The sequence below is a fragment of the Mustelus asterias genome, chromosome 14, assembly GCF_964213995.1.
Source record: "Mustelus asterias chromosome 14, sMusAst1.hap1.1, whole genome shotgun sequence".
NCBI classification, from domain to species: Eukaryota; Metazoa; Chordata; class Chondrichthyes; order Carcharhiniformes; family Triakidae; genus Mustelus; species Mustelus asterias.
Window position 1 is genome coordinate 37,600,826 of NC_135814.1, and position 12,042 is coordinate 37,612,867.

A 12,042-nucleotide genomic window follows, 5' to 3' on the forward strand; every position below is an offset into this window, starting at 1 on the left:
CAGCATAGAAGTGGTAGCCAATTCCATGAGAACACTTGTGAACTATGAACCATGCTGCAATGTCTAATGGTCAATGCCTCAGCTCCCACTGCACCACAGGCAGAAGTCATTCAATGTTTGGGTGCAATGAAAGCTCAGACTAAAGCATGCAAGGCCTTCTATTTAAAAAGTGAATCAGAAACCTTCCTTTATATAACAATGAACAGCAAACAGTAAGATTTTGGAAAAGTTCCCTGAAAAGAAGTTCATGGCCCCGCTGTAAGGCTCCAAGCTTGCCTGCATGAGGTGGAATATTCAGTGATTACATCCTTAGTGAAACTGAGACATTGTGCTTTATTTTGGTTGGGGTAAAGGAATCGCTGTCTAGACACCTTGGATGGATACTGCCTCCTGCTGCCCTTCTCCCCCTCCGCCTACTTTCTCTTTTGCATAATGGCACCCACAGAACCAAAAATAACAGGCACTGCACGTCTGAACTTTGAGCAGTTATTTATTGATGTTTCCGCCACTCGATTAGCTAGAATATCTTACTTTGAGTTTTTGGAAATTGCAATGAACTTTCAATCACCGATGTCTCGGGTTTCTCACAATTAGAAATGATAGGAGGCAGTTCCTTGGGCCACATCTTAACCGTCAATGTAATTTACTGATTTCTAAGTTTCTCCACAATGCAGAAACTCAGAAGCAAACTGCATCATCTAAGCAAGGCATTGCAAAACGTTTTCCAATACTTCTTATTTAAATTATAGAAATTGTACCTTTTAATCACGCACCATGAAGACATTTCAAGCACTCCTGTAAGTAGTGCAGAATAGGAATAAATGTTGTTACAGAAACCATGAACATGAACCATGAACATCCTTAACAAAGTCTAACTTTGAAATATTGTCAACATAAAGCTCGTTGACATGAGCTTTCGCTTGAAAAAATGGTTCCGCAGTATTGCTTTAGAGTCAGGATGTGGAAACTATTTTGAACAATACAATACAGTGTGATTTCACTTCGCTCAATAGAGTAAAATAGTGTTTAGGTGCAAATATCAGGACGACATATCCAATTTATAGCAGCACCAGTGATTGGAGAGATTTGAGCATGTTTAATACATGCATGAGTAATTTCTGCAATAAAAGAAAAATGATTTACATCTGAATAATATTTTGTGTAGCGATGTTGGAAATCACCTTCAGTATTTTGCAGGGTTTTGGTGGGAATTTATCTAAGTAAAGCTGCAGAATAATATTCTGTGCAGTGATGTTGGAAATCGCCTTTAATATTTTGCAGGGCGTGGTGAGAATTTATCTAAATAAAGCTGCGGATTTGATAAGGAAGGACACATATCTCATGGGCATGGTCCAAGGGAAGTCTGATCCATATGCTCTAATCCGAGTTGGCACACAGACCTTTCGCAGCAAAACAATCAAAGGAAATTTAAATCCTGAATGGTATGAAATCTATGAGGTACGCTTTTCTAAAATTTACAACCTTTCCTTCCACGCCCGACATCCCCAAACCCCAACACATTGCCGTGTTTTGATGGATTTATTTTTATTTTGACTCTGGAGTACTCGAATTCAAAGTTCTTGAGGAAGAGTGAATGACTCACAAAGCTTTTGCTGCTTTCCTTTTTTTAGGCTGTAGTTCATGAGGCCCCTGGTCAAGATTTGGAGATGGAACTTTTTGACGAAGACCCAGATAAGGATGACTTCCTTGGCAGGTCAGGTGTAACTCCACACAATATTTCACATAATGTTTTTTTTTTCAGTTCTCTTCAGAAGCATTAATGATTTCAGAGGCATTGCCCGTCTGCTGGTGCCGTTCCCAAGTGAGAGACAGGCTGGCCTAAGATTTCCTGAGGGTTCCACAGCACTGTCATCAGTGCCTCTCCCATTGCCATCACCTCGGCCTTTTCCCATGAGAATCCTGAAGAATGATACACAGTTTTTAGGGAGTCAATCTTTTCCCTCTTTTGATATATAAGCCTTGAAAGTGAATGCCAGTAATCGCACATCCTGTCCTTGTCTGACATCCATTCACATATAAATTCACATAGGCAATATATGGGACCAATAGGTACTGATCAGGAAGGCTCAGTGTAGAATCCCTATTTACTGGCTTAGCTGATATTTGCTGACTCAGTGCAAAATAGGAATCAAACCTGAACTCAGTATAAACTAGGAATGAAAACTGGAACTTTTCTGTCTGTTTATAACTTACTATTACACTAGGCAATTTAACAATCTCATTAAACTCTCAAAACATTGAGAATTATTGCTATTCTACCAATTCAAAGCACATAACATGATGTCAATGTAAATTGAAGTTTGTGCAAAGATTTGTAGTATTAATCTGTATATATCTTTAGTTGTAACAATTCTTTCTATGTTTGACGTACAGCCTCGTTATAGACCTTGGAGAAGTGAGGAAAGACAGAGTTGTGGATGAGGTAAGTACTTGAGGAAAACTGCAGCATTGATGGTACAGTTTAGATAGAATAAGATTACAGCAGCTAGCTGATCCAAAATAAGGTGCTTACCCTTCCATGAAGTACTAGTATTTGGTTTTTGAAAATAGCTCCCAATAAAAAGAAATTAAGATTACATCTTTTGAGTAGATAAGCAGAACAGACCAAACTTTCACTTCCCTTAAGTGATTGTGATACAGTCCAATTGCGATATTTTTATATTTATCTCGTGAATACCCTAGTATGAGATAAAAGTTCAATTTTGTGACTGAAGGTTGATTATACCGTTCTAATTTTAGACCTGGTGAGGAATCGGGGGAATTATCCCAAAAAAGTTCTAAGTGCTGAATTCTGGTGTAAATCACGATTGTTTTTTCAGTGGGAGGTCACACTAGGATCTCCCACACTCTGTGCAATGCAGAGATCGCAATTGGGAATATCATTAAAAGCTTGTAGGGCGGGGCCTATTCACGCCGGACAGTTTGAGGTCTCTGCGCATGTGAAGTGGCCCCGAACTGTCAGAACAAGAACAAAGAACAATACAGCACAGGAAACAGGCCCTTCGGCCCTCCAAGCCCGCGCCGCTCCCTGGTCCAAACTAGACCATTCTTTTGTATCCCTCCATTCCCACTCCGTTCATGTGGCTATCTAGATAAGTCTTAAATGTTCCCAGTGTGTCCGCCTCCACCACCTTGCCCGGCAGCACATTCCAGGCCCCCATCACCTGGGAAAAAGCTTCCCACCGTTCACCCTATCTATGCCTTTCATAATTTTATACACCTCTATTAGGTCACCCCTCATCCTCCGTCTTTCCAGTGAGAACAACCCCAGTTTACCCAATCTCTCCTCATAAGTAAGCCCTTCCATACCAGGCAACATCCTGGTAAACCTCCTCTGCACTCTCTCTAAAGCCTCCACGTCCTTCTGGTAGTGTGGCGACCAGAACTGGGCGCAGTATTCCAAATGCGGCCAAACCAACGTTCTATACAACTGCAACATCAGACCCCAACTTTTATACTCTATGCCCCGTCCTATAAAGGCAAGCATGCCATATGCCGCCTTCTCCACCTGTGACGTCACCTTCAAGGATCTGTGGACTTGCACACCCAGGTCCCTCTGCGTATCTACACCCTTTATGGTTCTGCCATTTATCGTATAGCTCCCCCCCCCACGTTAGTTCTCCCAAAATGCATCACTTCGCATTTATCTGGATTGAACTCCATCTGCCATTTCTTTGCTCAAATTTCCAGCCTATCTATATCCTTCTGTAGCCTCTGACAATGTTCCTCACTATCTGCAAGTCCAGCCATTTTCGTGTCGTCCGCAAACTTACTGACCACCCCAGTTACACCTTCTTCCAAATCGTTTATATAAATCACAAACAGCAGAGGTTCCAATACAGAGCCCTGCGGAACACCGCTAGTCACAGGCATCCAGCCGGAAAAAGACCCTTCCGCTACCACCCTCTGTCTTCTGTGACCAAGCCAGTTCTCCACCCATCTAGCCACCACCCCCTTTATCCCATGAGATCCAACCTTTGCTGGCCAGCTTGGTTGCTGGCCAGCCTGGGACTCTCACAGTGCTGCCCTTCCCGACACCCCCCAAAGCCCAATCGTCGCCCCTACGAGCATTCCTAGACCAGCCCTGACCCTCACCCCGCCACCCCCCCCGCCCAGGAGTGCCCCGATCTCCAGAACCCCCCCTTGCGGGAAGTAGATCTCCCCAGGAGACCACATCTCTCTTTCGCAACCCCCCCCCCACCCCAGCCCACCTTCATTGCTGGCCTCCCTCCAGCCCCGATCGATCCCAGTGCAGAGTGGCAGCGGGATCCCCCAGGGTGCGAGGGTGCCCATGCCCAAGGGGCGCACCACCCCCCACTGCCCGTCCACATGGTGGGCCCCAATTGCCCCCCCCCTTCACTCTAGTGGGGTCTCCTGCTAGTTCCCTGAAAGTGGAGATCTTGTCGGAACCCCACCAGAGTGATATTGCACTGACGGGGTGGGAGATGCTTGCGGGCCCGGAGACTTCAATCCCGGGCCCGCTAATGACATCAAAATAATATTAAAAATAGATTAAAATCACTTACCTGCTGTTCCCACCGGTTTCCAGAATGATCCCGACCGTGTCGGATATCCAGCGAGAACACATGCGTGAAACCTGTGAATCCGCCCACACACGATTCTCCCAGCCTGCCGCACTAAAAAGGTGTCGAGATGGGAGAATCACCCCCCAGATGTGTGGATCTTTGCCCTCTACATAATCAAAGTGTCTTTATAATATATTTTTAAAAAATATTTCTTAACTTTTTGTGTATAGTCCAAAATTCTGGGCAGTGCAATGAATTCGTAGAATCATAGAACAACAACAACAACAAAGAACAATACAGCACAGGAACAGGCCCTTCGGCCCTCCAAGCCCGCGCCGCTCCCCGGTCCAGGATTGAATCCTGAATCCAGGATCCCCGCCCAATTTTCCAGCCTATCTACATCCTAATATCCTATCCACCGAGCTGTCCCTCACAGCTACGATGCTTTGTTCATCACAACCTATTAACTCACCCCCACCCCTCCATTCCAGACCATGTGATCTCCAGGGAGAGGCGAAAACCCAGAGTGAAAACCCCAGGGCCAATATGGGGAAAAAAAAATCTGGGAAATTCCTCTCCGACCCCCTGAGGCGATCGAAACGAGTCCAGGAGATCACACTGGCCCTGATCTGAATATGCTTCCCAACCCTATTCATTTCCACTTCTGCTTTACGAACACCATCTGAATTCCCTGCCCCCGAGACAGGTTCCCAACTATCCGCAGTCTCGCTCTGTACTGGCACCAGCAAGATGATCATAGAATGAAGCCTTGAAACGAGAAACAAGAACAATTAGCCCGCGCCGCTCCCTGGTCCAAACTAGACCACTCTTTTGTATCCCTCCATTCCCACTCCGTTCATATAGCTGTCTAGATAAGTCTTAAACATTCCCAGTGTGTCCGCCTCCACCACCTTGCCCGGCAACACATTCCAGAAGTGGGCCATTCAGCCCATCGAGCCTATACAGACAATAATCCCCCTCCCCCACTCCCAGGCCCTATCGTCATAACTCCCCACGTATTTACCCTGCTACTCACTTTGACACTAAGGGGCAATTTTAGCATGGCCAATCCATCTAACCTGCACATCTTTGGATTGTGGGAGGAAACCAGAGCACCTGGGGGAAACCCACACAGACAATCGGAGGACATGCAAACTCCGCACAGAGTGTCACCTGATGCTGGAATTGAACCTGGGTCCCTGGCGCTGTGAGGAACCCGGGTCCTTGTTGCTGTGAGGCAGCAGTGCTAACCACTGTCATTGTGCCACCCAACTGTGTTGTGCAGAAATTTTGCAGGCATTTACAAGGTACTAAATGCTGCACTCAAGTTTAACTGAGTGGAAAGACAATTGTTGACAGATGGACGTATTGTGAGAAAATGTGAGGTTGTCCACTTTGGCAGGAAGAATAGAAAAAACAAATAACATTTAAACGGAGAGGCTGCAGAGTACTACCATATGGAGGGATCTGGGTGCCCTTGTACACAAATCAGAAAATGTTAACAATCAGGTATAGAAAGTAATGAGGAAGACAAATGGAATGTTGGCCTTTATTGCAAGAGAATTGAAGTATTAAAGTAGGGTAGTCTTACAACTATACAGAACATTGCTTACACCTGGAGCATTATGACAGTTTTGGTCTCCTTATTTGCATTGGAAACAGTTCAGAGACTGTTCCCTAAGCTGATTCCAGGGCATGAGGGGTTCTCTTCTGAAGAAAGATTGAACAGATTGGGCCTATGCACATTGGAGTTTGGAAGAACGAGAGGTGATCTTATTGAAACATATAAGATTATGTGGGAATTGACAGCTAGAAACTGGGACGATGGTTCCTTTCATGAGGGAATCTAGAACTACGGTGCACAGTTTAAAAATTAAGAGTCACCCATTTAAGACTGAGATGAGGAGGAATTTCTTCTTTCTGAGAATTGTTCGCATGTGGAATTCTCTTCCATCAAGCCCAGTGGAAGCTGCGTCATTGAATATATTCAAGCCTAAATTAGACATATCTTTGATCAATTAAGGACTTGAGGGTTGTGGGGCACAGGCAGAAGAGTGGAGTTAAGACCACAATCAGAATAATCTGGATCTCCTCGAATGACGGAGCAGGCTGGATGGGCTGATTGGCTCCTTATGCTTAAAGTACTTATTGGCTGTATTGGCAAACAATCAATAAACTCACTCAAAAAGTGTATTGCCAGGTTTTTCTGCATAATTCTGCTGCAACTTTCAATGTGACTGCTTTTTTGTGGCATTGACTATTGGCAAGCATGTGAGGGAGCAACTTTAAGCTGGTAAAATAAGAGAGATATGTGGAGCAACTTGACAGAGTGGTTAATATTATGTCTGTTAGAGGAATAGAAATCTCTTATCTCAGTTTTCCAGAATTTAGATCTATGGAAATGGAAGCAGAAGAGTCTTTTAGAATCATAATGACATTTAAAACATGTGCATGAATCATTTGACACTATAAAATATTGTAAAACTAACTTCTCTTCATTACTTGTAAAGAAGATAAATTCATCAATTTCGTCAGGAACTTCCCAAAGAGAAACATTTACTTCTGATTGTGCTGATATGTTAGTCCAAGGATCAGATCATTGATCCCATGAATGAGAGTTGCTCTATCTTTAATGCAGATTCCTAAGTTTTATAGTACTGTATCCTGTTGCCATTGACTTAATTCAAACATTCTGTCTGTTACACAGTGGTTTCCTCTGAACGATGTAGACCATGGAAAAGTACAACTAAAGCTTGAATGGCTGTCCTTGGTCACTGACCTAGAAAAAGAACCTATGGTATGTTTTGCACAGCATGGACGTAAAATGACACAATGGCACATTGTTAGTACAAAATGATAACATAGAAACTAGAAGCAGGAGTAGGCCATTTGGCCCGTCGAGCCTTCTCCGCCATTCATTTTGATCATGGCTGATCATCGAATTCAATATATTCACCTCCCCCTTCCCACCCCCTTCCACCCCCTTCCACCCCATATCTCTTGATCCCTTTTAGCCCCAAGAGCTATATCTAATTTCTTCTTGAAAACAGACAACATTTTGGCATCACTGCTTTCTGTGGTAGTGAATTCCACTCATTCACCATCCTCCGGATGAAGAAATTTCTCCTCACCTCAGTTCTAAAAGGTTTATCCTCAAACTATGACCCCTAGTTTTGGACTCACCCACATTTGGGAACATTGTTTCTGAATCTATCCTGTCTAACCTTGTTAGAATTTTATAATTTTCTATGAGATGCCCTCATCATTATCCCCAACAACATTTCACATATTCTCTTTAGTTGTTATTTTTGCTATTTGTAAATCTTTTTCCTATTTGTAAACCTTTTTCCTGTCGCCCTTCCTTAATAACATCCAAATGTTATAAAACAGCATACACCCCATGTCACTGAGAGTCACATGGTGATTTACTAATACCACTTAAAAACAAACAGCACAGAGTAAATCATTCCCGCTCTTCAAATATCGCTGCATGATTTGTAAATACTCAGACTTAGATTTGCCATTTTTCAATGTTAAAATCATAATTAAATTACAAAATGTGATCGATTAGATGGAAATTGAAGAATGCCAATATACAATTCACAGTTTCAAACTTCAAACATTAAAGGAATAAGGCCATGGCCAGAATTTTACAACCACCGTCCCACATGATGGGTTCTAAGGCAGGGCTGGTGAGCATGAAATTGCATGGATGGGATTCCCTGACCTCAGAGTGATTTTATGCTGGAGCGGGCAGGGACTTGGACAGGAAACCCGCCCTTGCCTTAATTAAGGCCGTTAAATGGCCACTTAATGGCCGTTTCCTGTCCAATCTCAAATTTTAGGTTGGTGGGCAAGTGATAGCTCAGGAGGTGAAAATGGCAGAAATGAAGAGAATATGATTTGAAGTGGGAAGGTGGGGGAGAGTTTGATGGGGAAGGTGGGGGGAGGGTTTTGTTGGGTGGGGGGGGGGGTGATTACACAACCATCTGAAGCCCTCTTGTGAATGATGTCACCCTCCCCTTAAGGCCCAGTGGCTTTGAGGCCTCCCTGTGTTCCCTTCGCAGTATTCTCCAGTTGCCCCCTCTTGACATCCCTAGACATTCCTTACCTTCCCCACCTGGACCCCTGACACTTTTTCTCCGGTTTCCTGAATTAAGTGCCAGGCTGCTCCCTGCAGTGTCTTTCCCAACCACTACAGTGCTATTCCTGGGGGGATTGAAAAGCACCTGACCAATCAGATTAGCTGGCAACTCTACAATGATTTGATTTATTATTGTCACATGTATTAGTATACAGTGAAAAGTATTGTTTCTTGCGCGCTATACAGACATAGCATAACGTTCTTCGAGTACATGGGGGAAAAGGAAAGGAGTGGATGCAGAATATAGTGTTACAGTCAAAAATCTGATGGCAGCAGGGAAGAAGCTGAGTTGTTTGGTCTGTGATGTCAGACTTTTGTAGCTTTTTCCTGACAGAAGAAGGTGGAAGAGAGTATGTCCATGGTGCTGGGGTCCTTGATTATGCTGGATGCAGTGGAAAGTGTAGACGGAGTTAACAAATGGGAGGTTAGTTTGCATGATGGACTGGGCTTTGTTCGCAACCGTTTGTAGTTTCTTGCAGTTTTGGTCAGAGCAGGAGCCATGCCAAGCTGTGATATATCCGGAAAGGATACTTTTTGTGGTGCACCTGTAAAGATTGGTGAGAGTCGTAGCTGACATGCCAAATTTCCTTAGCCTCCTGAGAAAGTAGAGACATTGGTGGACTTTCTTAACTATAGCGTTGGTGTGGAGGGACCAGGAAAAGCTGTTGCTGATCTGGACACCTAGAAACTTGACATTCTCATAGAATCATAGAAATCATAGAAACCCTACAGTGCAGAAGGAGGCCATTCGGCCCATCGAGTCTGCACCGACCACAATCCCACCCAGGCCCTACCCCCACATATTTACCCGCTAATCCCTCTAACCTACACATCCCAGGACGCTAAGGGGCAATTTTTAACCTGGCCAATCAACCTAACCCGCACATCTTTGGACCATTTCTCGACCATTTCCACTTCATTCCTGTTGATGTAGACAGCGACATGTCCTCTATTACTCGAGTAAGAGGCGCAGGTCTCACCAACTCTCAATCAATGCCCATTAAAGTTTAATATGACAGTGAGGCAGTTGGTGTTGATGGGGATCTGTTCCCCACTGACTCTTCGGATTGCAGAGGCCAAGCTCCCGCCATCCTAAAAATACTGGCCATAAAATTGTACGAAAGAAAAATGCTACTTTTTTCCCTCTAATTTACAGGAATATACAATGAAGCAGACTCTTCCAGGCCAATCAAATGCAATACTGGTGGTTTATTTGGATAGTGCATATCAATTACCTGTAAGTAAACGATAATATATTTATTTCAGGATGACCTTCAGACTTGAAATGTTGGCTCTATTCTCTCTTCACAGAGGCTGTCAGACCTGCTGAGATTTTCCAGCATTTTATGTTTTTGTTTCAAATTCCAGCATCTGCAATATTTTGCTTGTACCTTCAGATTGTGAATTATTTTAGGAAATTTTAAAATTTACTTTTTGTGTCATTGTTTTTTCTCTCTTAATCTTTCCTGCCTTTCACTCTGTTATTTCTCTTTCTGTATTCAATTCCATGTTGATTTTCCCCCTCCTCAATCTTTTCTGATTATTTGTCACTGCTTTAATCTCATTGGCTAAGGAGACACACAATCCCATGATTCACCAAGATCCCAGGTGCCCCGTGCTTTTAGTGCATTATTATCCACTTGTACAATATTTCAAATCATTAACTTGCAATTGCAAGTCTAAATAATTGGGCAATCCCAGCAAAATCTAACTCAATATTTAAAAATAAACTTGCAAGGAGTGAGAAATGAATTAAAAGCAAATGGGAAAGAATTGTTGAACACTAGCTGTATTGGGGAAAAAACTGTTAAGTTCAGTATGTAAGAAAAGTACTTCCATAATAAACTAAGTTATGTATGTCAATTATGTCGAGACTGAAAAAGATGCAAATTTTCTATTCTTCCAAGTTAAAGAGTATGCCGGGGAGAATATACGAATTGGTTAAAAAGGATCCACAATAAGCTTACGGATGAGAAAGGTCATTCAGCCCATCTTAATTTACTCATCCAGAAGAACCTACACTCCTCCCTCTCTGTTGCTACTCCTGGGCCTGAATCTTACACCTCCACCCAACGGGTTTTGAGGTGATGAGGGAATGTGACAACCGATGGATGGGTTTCCCCCGGGATCCTGTCCACCCCGGACTGGATGCGATTTTGTCTCCCTGCACTTGGTCTTAGGCAGAGTGCTGCACTACCTCTTCTAGCCACTGCAATGCAATCCATTGTCCTGCTAAACTGCAGGTCATCTCTTCATGCTGGCCATGTCCAGCACACCACAACCACACTGTTGTCAAACCCCGGGACCCCTATTTGATTATTCCCAATTACCATCCTGCTACTGGATGGACTGGAAAGATGTCGGCCAATCTCTAAGGTGGGACTTCCTTCCAAGTGAGAACGGAAGTCCTGCCTATTGCTAATCAACATTCATTAGAGCGTGAAATGGCAATGGGCCTGTTCAAAGTAACTCGCTTGAAAATTCAGGCCCAAATAATTTCTTAAATTATTCTGGCACTTTCACCTCCACCAGAAATCTGAGTGTTACTCAATCTCTGCATAAGGAAGAATAATCTGATATTAATCCAGAGGTTACGATAAACAAGTCTTAACCTGTTCCCCCTTGTCCTACCTCCACTATTTAAAGTAGCAATTCAGATTTAATATTCTCTATATGATTTACTATCATCTATACATTAATAAAATCAGCTTTCTTACCCGACTGAAAAACTCAAGTTTCTCCAGTTTCCCTCCTAATTCAAATCCCTGGCAGTTTGCATCTGACTTTGTCATTTTGTTACTGATTAAATTGTTCTTCAGTTTCTGAGTGAATTTGTAAGAAACATAGTGTAACTGGAAACTTGTATTACTGTATAACTGAAGTAATTTATTTCCCTTCAAGAGAAATCAGTTTGAATACAGCAACAATGAGTACAGTGTGAAGAAAAAGAACAAACCAAACTACATTAAGGTAATTTTATGTGGTTACATTAAATCTAAATCATAATCAAATCAAACGCATTGTTCAATCTGGGGACCTATTAAAAACTTACAAATTAGGGCTGCCAGATTCGGGACCCCCCCCCTCCTCCTCCCCCCCTTCCTCCCCCCTCCCCCCCCCCTCCCCCCCCCCTCCCCCTCCCCCCCTCCTCCCCCCTCCCCCCCCCCTCCCCCTCCCCCCCTCCTCCCCCCTCCCCCCCCCCCTCCCCCTCCCCCCCTCCTCCCCCCTCCCCCCCCCTCCCCCCCCCCTCCCCCTCCCCCCCTCCTCCCCCTCCCCCCCCTTCCTCCCCCCCTTCCTCCCCCTCCCCCCTCCTCCTCCCCCCTCCTCCTCCCCCCTCCCCCCTCCTCCTCT

At 44.0% G+C, this 12,042-nt stretch overlaps 1 protein-coding gene across 1 annotated transcript in view; it reads left to right on the top strand.

The window, feature by feature from the left end:
• Positions 1 to 12,042, top strand: part of LOC144503590 (extended synaptotagmin-3-like) — a 99,451-nt gene that overhangs the window by 68,980 nt on the left and 18,429 nt on the right. The window contains exons 9-14 of the mRNA XM_078228179.1: positions 1,282 to 1,458; positions 1,632 to 1,714; positions 2,395 to 2,443; positions 7,255 to 7,344; positions 9,848 to 9,928; positions 11,593 to 11,661. Coding sequence (XP_078084305.1) covers positions 1,282 to 1,458; positions 1,632 to 1,714; positions 2,395 to 2,443; positions 7,255 to 7,344; positions 9,848 to 9,928; positions 11,593 to 11,661 — 549 coding nt within the window. The remainder of the gene's footprint in view (positions 1 to 1,281; positions 1,459 to 1,631; positions 1,715 to 2,394; positions 2,444 to 7,254; positions 7,345 to 9,847; positions 9,929 to 11,592; positions 11,662 to 12,042) is intronic.